The sequence below is a fragment of the Oncorhynchus masou genome, chromosome 6 (genome assembly GCF_036934945.1).
Source record: "Oncorhynchus masou masou isolate Uvic2021 chromosome 6, UVic_Omas_1.1, whole genome shotgun sequence".
Lineage (NCBI taxonomy): Eukaryota > Metazoa > Chordata > Actinopteri > Salmoniformes > Salmonidae > Oncorhynchus > Oncorhynchus masou.
In genome coordinates, this window is record NC_088217.1 from 67,401,996 (window position 1) to 67,419,629 (window position 17,634).

At 43.0% G+C, this 17,634-nt stretch overlaps 1 protein-coding gene across 1 annotated transcript in view; it reads left to right on the plus strand.

The window, feature by feature from the left end:
- Window positions 1-10,350: 10,350 nt before the first annotated feature.
- The window catches only part of LOC135542476 (parathyroid hormone 2 receptor-like), a 47,901-nt gene continuing 40,617 nt past the window's right edge, over window positions 10,351-17,634 (plus strand). The window contains exons 1-2 of the mRNA XM_064969436.1: window positions 10,351-10,564; window positions 11,806-11,905. Of these exons, the coding sequence (XP_064825508.1) occupies window positions 10,457-10,564; window positions 11,806-11,905 (208 nt within the window). The 5' untranslated portion in view covers window positions 10,351-10,456. The remainder of the gene's footprint in view (window positions 10,565-11,805; window positions 11,906-17,634) is intronic.

The following is a 17,634-nucleotide window of genomic DNA, read 5'->3' on the forward strand; positions in this document are numbered from 1 at the left end:
GTGCCCATGGTTCGATGTAGAGTGATCAGAGGATGGTTACATAGGTATGCATAAAGTGGAGGAGTGGGAGGCTTGTCAGACTCCAACAGCACTGTGAGTCACATGAGCCTTTTCTGTGGTGTCCTCAGAATGTAATGTTACTGCTCTACTGAGCATTCCGTCATGAGACTTATTTTGTTCTGGGTAAATTACTTTTCCTGAGAATTCTTTCCAACTTGTTCTTGATTTAATTTTACGTGACTCTTGCATGAAATTAGTATTTTAAGCATACATTTTTGTATACTGTGTTGATAACGAACATTGATACTAGATAGTCCATGGCATCGACAGTTGAATTCAGGAAGATTACATGCACTTAGGTTGGAGTTATTAAAACTAGTTTTCAACCACTCCACAAATGTCTTGTTAATAAACTATAGTTTTTGCAAGTCGGTTAGGACATCTACTTTGTTCATGACGCAAGTCATTTTTCCAACAATTGTCTACAGACAGATAATTTCACTTAATTCACAGTGGGTCAGAAGTTTAAATAGGCTAAATTGACTGCCTTTAAACAGCTCGGAAAATTCCAGAAAATGATGTCAAGGCTTTAGAAGCTTCTGATAGGCTAAGACCTCAGAAAAAAAATGTAGACCACAAGGTTCATCCTTGGGAGCATATTTCCAAACGCCTGAAGGTACCACGTTCATTTGTACAAACAAAAGTACGCAAGTACACGATGGGACCACGCAGCTGTCATACCGCTCAGGAAGGAGATGCGGCCTGTCCCCTAGAGATTAATGTACTTTGGTGCAAAAGTGCAAATCAATCCCAGAACAACAGCAAAGGACCTTGTGAAGATGCTGGAGGAAACGGGTATAAAAGTATCTATATTCACAGTAAAACGAGTCCTATATCTACATAACCTGAAAGGCCGCTCAGCAAGGAAGAAGCCACTGCTACAAAACTGTCATAAAAAAGCCAGACTACGGTTTGCAACTGCGCATGGGGACAAAGATTGTACTTTTTGGAGAAATGTCCTCTGGTCTGATGAAACAAAATAGAACTGTTTGGCCATAATGGCCATCGTTAGGTTTGGAGGAAAAAGGGGGAGGCTTGCAAGCCAAAGAACAATCAATCAAATGTATTTATAAAGCCCTTCTTACATCAGCTGATGTCACAAAGAGCTGTACAGAAACCCAGCCTAAAACCCCAAACAGCAAGCAATGCAGGTGAAGAAGCACAATGGCTAGGAAAAACTCCCTGGAAAGGCCAGAACCTAGGAAGAAGAAACCTAGAGAGGAACCATCCCAACCGTAAAGCACGGGGGTGGCAGCATCATGTTATGGGGGTGCTTTGCTGCAGGAGGGACTGGTGCACTTCACAAAATAGATGGCTCATGAGGATGGAACATTGTGGATATATTGAAGCAACATCTCAAGACATCAGTCAGGTTGGTTAAAACTTGATCGCAAATGGGTCTTCCAAATGGGCAATGACCCCAAGCATACTTCCAAAGTTGTGGCAAAATTGCTTAAGGACAACAAAGTCAAGGTATTGGAGTGGCTATCACAATGCCCTGACCTCAATCCTATAGAAAATTTGTGGGGAGAACTGACAAATTGTGTGCGAGCAAGGATGCCTACAAACCTGACTCATTTACACCAGCTTTGTCAGGAGGAATGAGCCATAACTCATCCAACTTATTGTAGGAAGCTTGTGGAAGGCTACCCGAAACGTTTGACCCAAGTTAAACAATTTAAAGGCAATGCTACAAAATACTAAATGAGTGTATGCAAACTTCTGACCCACTTGGAATGTGATGAAAGAAATAAAAGCTGAAATGAATCCTTCTCTCTACTATTATTCTGACATTTCACATTCTTAAAAAAAGTGGTGATCCTAACGGACCTACTACAGAGATTTTTTACTAGGATTGAATGTCAGGAATTGTGAAAAACTGTTTATACGTATTTGGCTAAGGTGTATGTAAACTTCCAACTTCAACTGTACTTGCACAAATTGTCCCAAGCAATTATATGGGAAACCAGACCATCAAGGAGAACCAGAATGAGGGTCTGCGCCCAGACTTAGAAGATAGATGAATAATGCTTACAGTAAGTACTATACAGTTCAGAATGTACAGTGCATTCGGACCCCTTGATTTTTTTCCACATTTTGTTACGTTATAGCCTTATTCTTAAATGGATAAAACAAATTATCATCAATCTACACACAATACCTCATAATGACAAAGGAAAAAAAATGTTTTTTAGAAGAAAAAAAAATGAACGTTTACATAAGTATTCAGACCCTTTACTCAGTACTTTGTTGAAGCAGAGATTACAGCCTTGAGTCTTTGGTACGACACTACAAGCTTGGCATACTTCTCCCATTATTCTCTGCAGATCCTCTCAAACTCTGTCAGGTAGGATGGGGAGTGTTGCTGCACAGCTATTTTCACGTCTCTCCAGAGATGTTAGATAGGGTTCAAGTCTGGGCTCAGGCTGGGTAACTCAAGGACATTCAGAGACTTGTCCCGAAGCCACTCCTGCATTGTCTTGGCTGTGTGCTTAGGGTTGTTGTCCTGTTGGAAGGTTAACCTTCACCCCAGTCTGTGGTCCTGTGTGCTCTGGAGCAGGTTTTCATCATCTCTCTGTACTTTGCTCCATTTATCATTCCCTCAATCCTGACTAGTCCCTGCTGCTGAAAGACATTCCCACAGCATGATGCGGCCACCACCATGCTTCACCGTAGGGATGGTGCCAGGTTTCCTCCAGACGTGACGCTTGGCATTCAGGCCAAATAGTTCAAACTTGGTTTCATCAGACCAGAGAATCTTGGTTCTCATGGTCTAAGAGTCTTTAGGTGGATTTGGCAAACTCCAAGCGGGCTGTCATGTACATTTTACTGAGAAGTGGCTTCCGCCTGGCTACTCTACCATAAAGGCCTCATTGGTGGAGTGCTGCAGAGATGGTTGTCCTTCTGGAAGGTTCTCCCATCTCCAAAGAGAAACTCTGGAGCTGTGTCAGAGTGGCCATTGGGTTCTTGGTTGCCTCCCTGACCAAGGCCCTTCTCCCCCGAATGCTCAGTTTGTCAGGGCAGACAGCTCTAGGAAGATTCTTGGTGGTTCCAAACTTATTCCATTAAAGACTGATGGAGGCCACTGTGTTGTTGGGGACCCTTCTGAGTGCACTGTACTTAAATGTTTTTTTATGTATATATATATATATATATATATATATATATATATATATATAAACTAAGCAAGTCCGTTAAGAACAAATTCTTATTTACAGTGACAGCCCACACCAGCCAAACCCAGACGATGCTGTGACAATTATGCACCACCCTATGGGACACCCAATCACGGCCAGTTGTGATACAGCCTGGATTCAAACCAGGGTGTCTGTAGTGACGCCTCAAGCACTGAGAAGCAGTGCATTTGACCACTGCGCTACTCGGGAGCTGCAACCTTTTGCACTCAAACCATAAAAAGGAAAAACCAAGGATGCAGAGATGCCAAAAATATTCTTTATTTAATTACAGGCTCAAAAAAATACAGAGACGTTCCAGTGCAATAAAGTGAAAAGCAAACGTTTCAGTGTCTATGCCATCTTCCGTGCAATCACCAGTTATGGCATAGAAGCATAGAAGCAGAAACAATGCTCTATTTTTTATTTTGTTCAACACTTTATTGCACTTTGCACTGGCACTTTTTGTATTCTTTCGAACATGACATTAAATTAAGAATATTTTTTGGCATCTCTGCCTCCTTGGTTTTTCCTTACTATGGTTTGAGTGCATCGTCTCTTTGGACTCTGTTTTCCACGAAAGACAGGGACTTCCAGTAAGTGGATATGACATCAGTGGAGCAGGTCAAGTCATCATGTCAAATTAACCTGATGTATGCTGTAGTGCAGAGGTACCCTTACCGAAAAACAGGCTTCTGGCAAACAGTTGTCACAGATTTTAGATTTTAGAATTTGCCTAGAGGCAACCCTGGTCCTGGAGTACCACAGATACGGCAGTGTTAAGTTCCAACCATGCTGAATTCCACTTATTAATACATTATTGTATTGTGTATTCAATCATTTTAGTCAATAAGATTCTTGCTACGTAAGCTTAACTTTCTGAACATTCGAGACGTGTAGTCCACTTGTCATTCCAATCTCCTTTGCATTAGCGTAGCCTCTTCTGTACCCTGTTAACTATGTGTCTATCTATCCCTGTTCTCTCCTCTCTGCACAGACCATACAAACGCTCCACACCGCGTGGCCGCGGCCACCCTAATCTGGTGGTCCCAGCGCGCACGACCCACGTGGAGTTCCTGGTCTCCGGTAGCCTCTGGAACTGCCGATCTGCGGCCAACAAGGCAGAGTTCATCTCAGCCTATGCCTCCCTCCAGTCCCTCGACTTCCTGGCACTGACGGAAACATGGATCACCACAGATAACACTGCTACTCCTACTGCTCTCTCTTCGTCCGCCCACGTGTTCTCGCACACCCCGAGAGCTTCTGGTCAGCGGGGTGGTGGCACCGGGATCCTCATCTCTCCCAAGTGGTCATTCTCTCTCTCTCCCCTTACCCATCTATCTATCGCCTCCTTTGAATTCCATGCTGTCACAGTTACCAGCCCTTTCAAGCTTAACATTCTTATCATTTATCGCCCTCCAGGTTCCCTCGGAGAGTTCATCAATGAGCTTGATGCCTTGATAAGCTCCTTTCCTGAGGACGGCTCACCTCTCACAGTCCTGGGCGACTTTAACCTCCCCACGTCTACCTTTGACTCATTCCTCTCTGCCTCCTTCTTTCCACTCCTCTCCTCTTTTGACCTCACCCTCTCACCTTCCCCCCTACTCACAAGGCAGGCAATACGCTCGACCTCATCTTTACTAGATGCTGTTCTTCCACTAACCTCACTGCAACTCCCCTCCAAGTCTCCGACCACTACCTTGTATCCTTTTCCCTCTCGCTCTCATCCAACACTTCCCACACTGCCCCTACTCGGATGGTATCGCGCCGTCCCAACCTTCGCTCTCTCTCCCCCGCTACTCTTTCCTCTTCCATCCTATCATCTCTTCCCTCTGCTCATACCTTCTCCAACCTTTCTTCTGACTCTGCCTCCTCAACCCTCCTCTCTTCCCTTTCTGCATCCTTTGACTCTCTATGTCCCCTATCCTCCAGGCCGGCTCGGTCCTCCCCTCCCGCTCCGTGGCTCGATGACTCATTGCGAGCTCACAGAACAGAGCTCCGGGCAGCCGAGCGGAAATGGAGGAAAACTCGCCTCCCTGCGGACCTGGCATCCTTTCACTCCCTCCTCTCTACATTTTCCTCCTCTGTCTCTGCTGCTAAAGCCACTTTCTACCACTCTAAATTCCAAGCATCTGCCTCTAACCCTAGGAAGCTCTTTGCCACCTTCTCCTCCCTCCTGAATCCTCCTCCCCCTCCCCCCCCTCCTCCCTCTCTGCAGATGACTTCGTCAACCATTTTGAAAAGAAGGTCGACGACATCCGATCCTCGCTTGCTAAGTCAAACGACACCGCTGGTTCTGCTCACACTGCCCTACCCTGTGCTCTGACCTCTTTCTCCCCTCTCTCTCCAGATGAAATCTCGCTTCTTGTGACGGCCGGCCGCCCAACAACCTGCCCGCTCGACCCTATCCCCTCCTCTCTCCTCCAGACCATTTCCGGGGACCTTCTCCCTTACCTCACCTCGCTCATCAACTCATCCCTGACCGCTGGCTACGTCCCTTCCGTCTTCAAGAGAGCGAGAGTTGCACCCCTTCTGAAAAAACCTACACTCGATCCCTCCGATGTCAACAACTACAGACCAGTATCCCTTCTTTCTTTTCTCTCCAAAACTCTTGAACGTGCCGTCCTTGGCCAGCTCTCCCGCTATCTCTCTCAGAATGACCTTCTTGATCCAAATCAGTCAGGTTTCAAGACTAGTCATTCAACTGAGACTGCTCTTCTCTGCATCACGGAGGCGCTCCGCACTGCTAAAGCTAACTCTCTCTCCTCTGCTCTCATCCTTCTAGACCTATCGGCTGCCTTCGATACTGTGAACCATCAGATCCTCCTCTCCACCCTCTCCGAGTTGGGCATCTCCGGCGCGGCCCACGCTTGGATTGCGTCCTACCTGACAGGTCGCTCCTACCAGGTGGCGTGGCGAGAATCTGTCTCCTCGCCACGCGCTCTCACCACTGGTGTCCCCCAGGGCTCTGTTCTAGGCCCTCTCCTATTCTCGCTATACACCAAGTCACTTGGCTCTGTCATAACCTCACATGGTCTCTCCTATCATTGCTATGCAGACGACACACAATTAATCTTCTCCTTTCCCCCTTCTGATGACCAGGTGGCGAATCGCATCTCTGCATGTCTGGCAGACATATCAGTGTGGATGACGGATCACCACCTCAAGCTGAACCTCGGCAAGACGGAGCTGCTCTTCCTCCCGGGGAAGGACTGCCCGTTCCATGATCTCGCCATCACGGTTGACAACTCCATTGTGTCCTCCTCCCAGAGCGCTAAGAACCTTGGCGTGATCCTGGACAACACCCTGTCGTTCTCAACCAACATCATGGCGGTGGCCCGTTCCTGTAGGTTCATGCTCTACAACATCCGCAGAGTACGACCCTGCCTCACACAGGAAGCGGCGCAGGTCCTAATCCAGGCACTTGTCATCTCCCGTCTGGATTACTTCAACTCGCTGTTGGCTGGGCTCCCTGCCTGTGCCATTAAACCCCTACAACTCATCCAGAACGCCGCAGCCCGTCTGGTGTTCAACCTTCCCAAGTTCTCTCACGTCACCCCGCTCCTCCGCTCTCTCCACTGGCTTCCAGTTGAAGCTCGCATCCGCTACAAGACCATGGTGCTTGCCTACGGAGCTGTGAGGGGAACGGCACCGCAGTACCTCCAGGCTCTGATCAGGCCCTACACCCAAGCAAGGGCACTGCGTTCATCCACCTCTGGCCTGCTCGCCTCCCTACCATTGAGGAAGTACAGTTCCCGCTCAGCCCAGTCAAAACTGTTCGCTGCTCTGGCCCCCCAATGGTGGAACAAACTCCCTCACGACGCCAGGACAGCGGAGTCAATCACCACCTTCCGGAGACACCTGAAACCCCACCTCTTCAAGGAATACCTAGGATAGGATAAGTAATCCTTCTCACCACCCCCCCTTAATGATTTAGATGCACTATTGTAAAGTGGCTGTTCCACTGGATGTCAGAAGGTGAATTCACCAATTTGTAAGTCGCTCTGGATAAGAGCGTCTGCTAAATGACTTAAATGTAATGTAATGTAATGTGTATTATCTATTGTTTGGGGGGGGGGGGGTATTGTATTGGGGAATGAGGTCTGTTGTGTATTGCATTTTTTATTTGGAGGGTGTGGTGTTGATTGTGATATTGTACTTGTAACCGGTATACCTTAAGTGCCCCTGGAGGGATACATTCAGTTGTATTGGATATTGGATCCCAGATCTAAAAGGGAACTGTAAAAAAAAACTGATTTAACCGTGGAACTCCAGGACCAAGTTGTCCTATACTCTGAGGTCTATACTCTTGAGTCATCTCTGCTGGACTGGTTCAGATGTTGTCAGTTGAATAAATGCTCCGGACACCTGTTTTGGTACACGGCTGTGGGGCTGGGGAAATTTAATGACTCACAATATAGAGGGCATCTCCATGGTAACAGTGAAGCTGAGACTCCCCTTTTCACTCGAAAATGTATGCCATGCAAAAACCATTGATTGCAAAGTTTAAAAGTATTCCTCACTTTGACATCTAAATGTTAGCAAATTTATTGAAAATTAAATACAGATATATATCTAATTTACTCCCCTGAATCAATGCATGTTAGAATAAGGTCTGTCAAGTTCGTTGTTGATCATTGGTGGACAGACATACCATAGATGTTTGAGCCAATTTAAGTCAAAACAGTAACTAGGCAACTCATGAATATTTAAAGTTGCCTTGGTAAGCAACTCCAGTGTATATTTGGATTTATTTTAGGCTATTGTCCTGCTGTGCATTTGTCTCCCAGTGTCTGTTGGAAAGCAGACTCAACCAGCTTTTCCTCACAGATTTTGCCTGTGCTTCGCTCTATTCCATTTATTTTAATTCAACAAATCAAACTACCTAGTCCTTGCTGATGACAGGCATACCCATAACATGATGCAGCCACCACTATGCTTGAAAGTATGAATAGTGGTACTCGGTGATGTGTACCACTCTTGGATTTGACTCAAACATAATATTTTGTATTCAGTACATAAAGTTAATTTCTTTGCCACATTCTTTTGCAATTTTACTTTAGTTCCTTATTGCAAACATGAGGCATGTTTTGGAATATTTTTACTCTGTACAGGCTTCCTTCTTTTCACTCTGTCATTTGGGTTAGTATTGAGGAGTAACTACAATGTTGTTGATTCATCATCCATTTTCTCCCGTCACAGCCATTAAACTCTGTAACTGTTTTAAAGTCACCATTGGCCTCATGGTGAAATCCCTGAGCGGTTTCCTTCCTCTCCGGGAACTGAGTAAGGAAGGACGCCTGTATCTTTGTAGTGACTGGGTGTATTGATACGTCATCCAAAGTGTAATGAATAACTTCACCATGCCCAAAGGGATATGCAATGTCAGTTTTTTTTATGTTTACCCATCTACCAAATGGTGCCCTTCTTTGTGAGGCATTGGAAAACTTCCCTGGTCTTAAATCTGTGTTTGAAATTCACTGCTCGGCTGAGGGACCTTGCAATTTTCTGTATGTGTACAGAGATGAGGCCGTCATTCAAAAATCATGGGTCAGTGTTTAGTGCAATGACGATTGTGTCGTCCGTGGATCTGTTGGAGCGATCATTAAATTGTAACATTTAAAATGATCGCAATTTAAAATTGTAGCGGGTCTTGGGTGCCGGTTAAGGTCTAGGGTGCTCATGGGTAATTTAACATGGTTAAGTGACCACGACAGAGATAGGAATGCAAGGACTGACCCTCCATGAGATCAAAATGATAGTTTAAACCATGTTTTGAAGCTATACAGTGTTTAATACATGTTATTGTAGTGACCCGCACAGACAGCTGTGAGTTATGTGTTAGGTTAGTTGGTTGTGTTGTACGTACCAGCACCCAGTGTTCGCAGGGTCCAACATGCCAATCAACCTGCTATCTGCCAATCACGGGAATGTCTGGAATGTTCTGATGCCGGGCATCCTGATGGTTGGCGGAGGCGGGTTGGGCAGGGGGATTTAGCATTGGAAGTTAAGATCAGGTTTAGCCATTGTTCTCTCTCTTACGTCTGGTCTTCAAGAGAAGGTCACGGTTATTTTATTTGGCGTGGGCTACGGCCAAACAGTAGCCTGTGTGAAGTTGGGTTAATAAACCGTATATTCATAAACTCAATCCTCTGTCTGGAAAATTGTTCCTTTATGATCTAGTCAGGTTATTGGTTATCTAGTTACCTTATGATTTGGGTTCTGATGGGTTAGAACAGTTGATCTAAGATCATGAGTTATATTTGTCAAGAAACAATGGCTTTATCATTCATCTCAAATTAAAACAATTGATGTAATGCCAATCACAGACTGTAGCTTTAAGATTTCTGAAAGCTGTAACCTGTTCACACAGAAAATCTGACAAACTCTGAGTCTGACCAAGATTAAACATGAACAATATTGCAAACAATATTATTCTCTAAATGCATTACTTTTTTGTGTAATTTCGTTAAGACACTCAAAATGCATTCATTTTTTAATTAGAAAATGTGTTTTTTCGACACTTATGGGCGAACATATACACACACACACTGCAGACCCTTGCGGACATCCCCTTCCCACACCGTAAGATTTCAGGACTACGGATAGATAGCGACATTACTCACGTGCAGACGGCAAATGCAGTTATAGGTAGGTTAGCTAGGCTACAGTAGAGAGTAATAGTTATTTTGGTTATCAGGCGCAAACTCGATTTTTTTCTAGACTATGGATAATTCTGGTTGGAATTTTCTTGCGACTTTTTGAACATAATGATTATTCGTGTTTAAAAATAAATAATAATATGGCATTTTTAACGCTCATGGCCCACAGAAGAGACAACATGCCCAAATTGTCTCTGTAAAGCAAATTTTGCCTACTAAAATTGTGTGTTTCAGAGAGAAACGACAGGACACAAGTAGCCTGAAAGGCCAGTCATATAGCCTATCTATTTCAATGTCCACAATTGATGAATAAACGTTTCGAACAAGTTTATGCTACATCCATATTTCAGACAGATGACACCAACACTGACCAAGTCTACACCATTCCTGCGCCCTTTTCTCCTGACATCCTCTTTCAACAGACTTCAAGAGCGTCGGATGGAAATACGCACAGAGTAGACTACAGGAAGGAGAACCACGTCCAATCGAGTTTGACACAACACCTGAACTACTGCGTGCTTCAGAAACACAGCTAATTTTGGAGTTGATCGAATCCTCTATATGCAACGCTGTCCACCAATGATCTGCAGAATGAATACAATACTTCTGCGTAACTTTGCGAAGTTTATTTTATACTGGAATGTAATTTACCTACATGTTTACGCACAGGTAAGTAGACTAGACGATTTAAAGTAATTGTTTGTATTTTTTGTGGAATGATGAATCTAGGGTTTCCCCCTGTTTTGTTACAGGAGCCTACACTGTGTATATAATAAACCACACACATACGGAATTTGCATGACCATTTTACATAGGCTACCAGCAACATGATGCTAAATTATAGACACTGAGTGTACAAAACACCAGGATCAACTGCTCTTTCCACGACAGACTGACCAGGTGAATCCATGTGAAAGCTATGATCTCTTATTGATGTCAATCAGTGTAGATGAAGGGGAGGAGACAGGTTAATTAACGGGCCATTAAACAAATGAGACATGGATTGTGTATGTGTGCCATTCAGAGGGTGAATAGGCAAGACAACATTTTTAAGTTCCTTTGAACGGGGTATATTATGGTCGTAGGTGCCCGTTTGTGTGTGTCAAGAACTGCAACACTGTCGGATTTTTCACGCTAAACAGTTTCCCGTGTGTATCAAAAATGGTCCAACACCGAAAGGATATCCAGCCATGTTGGAGTCAATATGGGCCAGCATCCCTGTGCAACGCTTGTAACACCCTAGTAGAGTCCATGCCCCGACGATTTGAGACTCTTCTGGTGGCGAAAGGGGGTGCAAATCAATATTAGGAAGGTGTTAGCCCTAATTGCTCCGGATAAGCGCGTCTGCTGAGCTACAGTAAATGTTCCAAAGGTTTTGTACACTCCGTGTATATTAGGGTGTAGGTATGGGATGAGGGTTAAATGAGAAGGGATGTTAGAAATGTACCATTCAACTAGTAAAACATGTATTAGCTTATGTTTAGGCAGGCTATTGCAAGTCTCGTTGACAAAGTTCTTGGCATAATGAATTTGGTTGCTTTTGTCTTGCATCTACAATCCCCTATTCCTCTACTCCTATACCATTTCCTCCCAGTCTCTTTTAAAATACTTCTTCTATAAATAATGGTAAAACTAAGATGGACTGTTTTATTTATGAAGTGTGTTATGCTACAGTATATGTCATTGTCAATATGACCTTTTAGATTTTTATCAAAGTTTATATCAAAGCCACTTTACCATGTCTCCTCAAAATTATCTCCGGGGTGAAGATTCCCCTAGGTGCAGATCCAGGATCAGCTTGCCCTCCCCAATCCTACCCTTAACTATTAGCGGGGGGAAATGCTAAACTGACCAAAGATCAGCATCTAAGGGGCAACTTTTTGGAATCAATGCTGCAATCTACTCCGCAGGTTCATCCAGAGGTCGGCCTCACAGCACAGGAGCAGATGTACCTGCTGTATGATGTCAAAGTCGCGTGTCATCAGAACATCTCCACACACAACCCTGCAGGTGGGCAAACACTGACTTACGTACATCATTTACTCTTTGGCCAGCATAGGTCATTTACAACCTTTTGTTTGTTTGTGTAATCGGTACCCACTAAGCAGATGATTGGTCTACCTCGCTTTAGCAGAGCCCCATTGGCCAGCGTGTTTCCGGGTGGATCCAGACAGACCTTTATGGTAACCATAGCAGCCCGCCATACTTCAATCCCGCCTGGAGAGACCAAATCCCATAACTTTACGTGTTTTCGTCTCCCGCGTATTGGGAAAGGGGTTTGGGTTTTGAGAGACGGGCAAACACTAGCCTGCTCCACGTCTGCCCACGTTCTCCCAGGCTTCACTCAGTCAGAGGTTGGAGTTGGTGAAAGAGACTGGATGTGGTGCTGTTGCATGTACACTGACAACGCTGAACTCCTTGCATTTCTCACATTGTCAGTCAATGCTCAACATGCGATTTACTGAATTGAGTAATGTTTCATGCATAAAAATGTGTATTCTGATATTTATCCAAATTATTTCTCACCCCCCGAATTATTATAATTATTATAATATATTTTTAATTGCGGTAACTTGAGACAACTTTCAATACAGCATGGATGAAAACTACAATTGGCAGAAGTGGTCTTTGGGAAAAATAACTGGGATTATGGCAACCACTAAAAACATTTCGAAAAATTCATCTTAGTATTCTCATATAGGCACTCTTGAAGAGCGGAGGGAGGCACTTCTTGAAAAGCCTTTATTTACTTGGACTACCACTGCAGTTTGATTAGACAAAGATGAATTAAGATCACAGATATTGTGCTGTGTCTCTCCCTAGCCATGGAATATGTGGGTGCTGAAAGGAGGATTCATTCCATTAATTTGAATCTGTGCCAATTTGACAGCCCCAACCCTGCGGTTGTTTCTCTTTCTGGCTGCTGCACTCCATGTTATTATCCTCCGTGTGTCCGCCCACATTCTGTAGCAGTGTGAGAGCTGGATAAAAACAAAGCGCTTTGTGTGTTTGATCCAGCATCTACCAGTCGTTAAAACCAGGTGGGAGATTAGAAATGTCAGAACGTAAACAGATATTGGAGCATAATGGATAATTAGTGTGTTTTATTGTTTGGCGACAGTATATAGTAAGTAAATCCTGGCTACTTAGAAAAACAGACCAGTTTCTGATACCCATCCAAATTTAGTCATGACGGAAGTCTTATGGTTTCACTGGGAGGCATTATGAAAATACAGTTTGCTATATACTCTGAGATATGCAGAAATGACTGTAACACTTTATTTTAAGGGTCCATTATAAAACATACACACACACACACACACACACAACATGACCAAAAGTGTGTGGACTTGCTTCCATTCAGCCACAAGAGCATTAGTGATTTCGGGCACTGATGTTGGGCGATTAAGGCCTGGCTTGCAGTCGGAGTTCCAATTCATCCCAAAGGTGTTCAATGGGGTTGAGGTCAGGGCTCTGTGCAGGCCAGTCAAGTTCTTCCACACCAATCTTGACAAACCATTTCCATATGGACCTCACTTGTCATGCCAGAACAGGAAAAGGCCTTTTCCAAACTGTTCGCCACAAAGTTGGAAGTACAGAATCATCTAGAATGTCATTGTATGTTGTGGCGTTAAGATTTCTCTTCACTGGAACTAAAGGGCCTAGGCCGAACCATGAAAAACAGCCCCAGACCATTATTCCTCCTTCACCAAACTTTACAGTTGTCACTATGGTAGGTAGCGTTTTCCTGGTAGCCGCCAGCTTCGTCCGCCAGACTGCCAGATGTTGAAGCGTGATTCTTCACTCCAGAGAACGCGTTTCAACTGCTTCAGAGTCCAATGGCGGTGAGATTTACACCACTCCAGCTGACACTTGGCATTGCGCATGGGGATCTTAGGCTTATTTGCGGCTGCACGAACAGTTCTTGTACTGACATTGCTTCCAGAGGCAGTTTGGATCTTGGTAGTGAGTGCTGCAACCGAGGACAGATGATCTTTACGCGCTTCAGCACTTGACGGTCCCGTTCTGTGAGCTTGTGTGGCCTACCACTTTGCTGCTGAGCCGTTATTGCTCTTAGACGTTTCCACTTCACAATATCAGCACTTACAGTTGACCCAGGCAGCTCTAGCAGGGCACAACTTTGACGAATTGACTTGTTGGAAAGGTGGCATCCTATAGTAAGGCCATTCTACTGCAAATGTTTGTCTATGGAGATTGCATGGCTGTGTGCTCGGTTTTATACACCTGTCAGCAATGGGTGTTGCTGAACTAACCGAATCCACTAATTTGAAGGGGTGTCCACATATACGTTTTTGTATATGTAGTATATTTCCTTAAACATCCTGTGTTGCGTGCTTTTTCTTTTACCAGGTACTGCTGGAATGTTTACCAATGGCATGCATCTATTTGTGAGAAATTACACTGGACTCTCAACATTTATACTGCAAAAGGGACTGCAAAAGGACTTTACTAATCATTAGTAAATAGTTTTGTCGTGGAAATTCTTACACAGGGACACCTCAAAGTCAATCTTAAATGAATCAATGTTTTATTGTCGGCACGCTGGAGAGGTTCCAACCAACTCAATGCACCATAGTACACATGTCAATCAGCAGCTCTCCCTGGGCAGACCCAGCAGTTGTCTTATATACGGCTATACGCAGACAAGTTATATTTGCATGATTTAGCATAATTACTTAATCATTACCGTTTTGATTCATTCGTGTGACCGACCAATACCCCACGAGGCTTCTTTCTCTCTTAGCTGAGACCTTGAAACCGAGATTTTTAGTTTGTTCTCAAAACACGGTCTGGGCGTACTGCCAAATTGCAGCTACTGATAGTGAGGATTTGTACAGTCAGCCACTTGCATGAACACAGAAATTGGTTCTTAGAACAGCACATGAATAAAAGACAGACATTTGTTATAAGAAAAACACAAACATAAAAATTCCCATTACAGTTTATAAATGTGAGTAAATTATTAATAAATGGTGGACACAGTTTTTATAAATGCTGAATAAATGGTTTATTATGGACCCTTAAAATGTTACCGAAATCACATCAATGAAACCACTTATTGGCTAAATGATATTCTGCCTTTCATAGGAGTAAAATAAATAAAAATTACAAACATTATATAACCTCACTTCCCCCTCAATCAGTGGTGTATTTGTCTGTCGTATATGGTTTTTCCAGATAATTTAACCCAGATCTAAATTATAACAGATAATTCTGTTCCCCTATAAGACTGTGTTCCCTTTTCAATTTTAAATGGGGCAATCTGGGATTGGTTCATTCCATTTGAGTCTTTAAAGGTAGGATATATAGCAATTATATAGCTTTGTTGTTTTGATTCTGAGATTGTTCCTTTAAAGGCAATGGCCCAATTCTAATCATTACTGCCCAGTGATCTCTCGTTCAACCGTCAATACGGGCTAAGATCACTCACGCACCTGATCTCAGTTGCATCCATCATTAGCCATCCTATTGCCTCTCCCTCGGTGTTATCAAAGGTCGGAGTTCACTGCTAATTGAGCAGACTAAGGACGGATGTATCTACAGTATTTGAGAATCATTCTGTACACCTGAAATAAAGTATTTCCTCATTTACCAGGACAAATATACAGTGGCAATTTTCCTGACACATTTTATGTACTGAAAACCCATGAGTAAAAACATGTTTTTTTGTTTATAATTTATTTAGTCCATTAATTATAACACGGTTTAATACAGTAGGCCTATGGACATTTTCAAGAGGAAAATCAGATATTGAAGTTGAATTCACCGATTTTGAGCGCATCATGCCAAAATTTCATAAAGCAGATGTCTCAACTGTTGACTCATTTATACTCGCTTGTGTGTCCTATTCGGTCTGAAGGCCTTGTTTGACACACGTGCTAGCCGATTGGCCACGTTATGACTGACTTGTGATCACTGTCCTTGCTAGTTTGATTTGTATTGACATTCCCAGCCTTAGTTAGTCATCTGTTTTTGTTCAAAATATTGGGTCATTGAAACTGAAACATCCCAAATGGGTGGAGGCAACAATGTACCAGGCCATCTGTGGCTTTACAACCAGGTACATTTATTTGTTGTTCCAAAAATATTGCTATTTGTAAATTATATTAATCATGCATTGAATTGCGTCCATTTATTCTGCCAACAATGCCTTACTTTCTACTTCATAGAATTTTGAGTCAAATAGAACCTATTTTTAAAACTTCATGAAATTGGTTTTGAATTATAAACTGGGAATTTGATATTTTTGACTGATATTATCATTGTCGGTTTCATGTCTTCAAAGTAGTTAAAAAAAAAAGTCAGTTCCACCTTTAAGGTATTTCACAGTGTCTGCACATGGGACCCAACTGGCAAGTGGTCCCAAACCCCAATATGGCACATTTCCTGTCTGTCAGTTTAAATCAATACAACGTGATTTGATGTCTCAAATTGAAATGTGACTCAACCCAGCTATAATCAGATCCAATTTGGCTCTGAGATAATGAAGTATGACATCATACACATAGGAAGGCTACTGCAGCTGAGACACTGAAATATACAAATATCTACTATTTAGACCTGGATTGCAATTAGGGTTGGAAACTTTCCGGTAAATTTCCGGGGGGTTTCTGGAAATTTTCCATGGGAAGTTCAGCCCGGGAATTTGGGGAATTTTGCTTAAATTCTAGGTTGTGTGGCATATGTTGGTTAAACTATCCCCAATTCAATGGAATTATAACCCTTTGCATGCACAGTGCATTCTTCCATCACATGTACAGCTGATTCTAAAGATCTTGCACAAGTATGAGATGCTATTGAGCCCACACTACTACACTGTCTGAGCCAAGGACTACAAGGACTACATGATTACAATACTGGGTGGGGTGAATATATTTTATATTACATTATTTTTTGTTAACTATTAAATTGTAGCCTACAACAAGGTGTGTTTAAATAATTTTTTAACTTGTAAACAATTTCTGCTAGTTAGTTTTTGCTTCCATGTGGGGTTTAGCTTACTTGAGCCTGTTAAGTGAGGAGTGTTAATTCACCTGTTTCCATACATGTTTCATTTTAAAACATTTGTCTTAAAAGGAGTTGTTTAATCTAACTGCTTAACTATTTATCTGTACATGGAATTGTATTTGTTTTGTTTTTTTACTCTTTTTTTTTCTTCTAATCTTTACAGGAAAATGCCACGGGCACTATCTGATGCGTGGAAACACACTGCAGCTAATGTAGAAGGAAAAGCTGTGTACATTTGCAAATACTGTGCCAAATCATATGTGAAGAATACAACAAAGATGCAGAATCATCTGGGCAGGTGCATAAAGTTCCTTCAGCGCTCACAACAAGCATCCTCTGACAAAAGTTCCTCTACTTCTATTCGAGTTGAAAATGATGAATTAGACCTTATCAATAGCAACAGTTCATGGTCCTCCTGGAATCTGAAGTTTTTTTTTTTACTCAATAGAGGAACGTAGTCAGAGAAATGCTGATGAATGTCTTGCTCGAGCTGTGTATGAAAGTGGTTCACCTTTGATGCTCACAGGCAATATGTATTGGAAGAGATTTCTGAATGTTCTTCGCCCAGCATACACCCCTCCAACCAGACATGCTTTGTCTACTCATTTGCTGTATGCAGAGTTCAAGTGAAGGTCAAGCAAATCATAGAGAAAGCAGACTGTATTGCAATCATCTCTGATGGGTGGTCGAATGTTCATGGGAAAGGAATA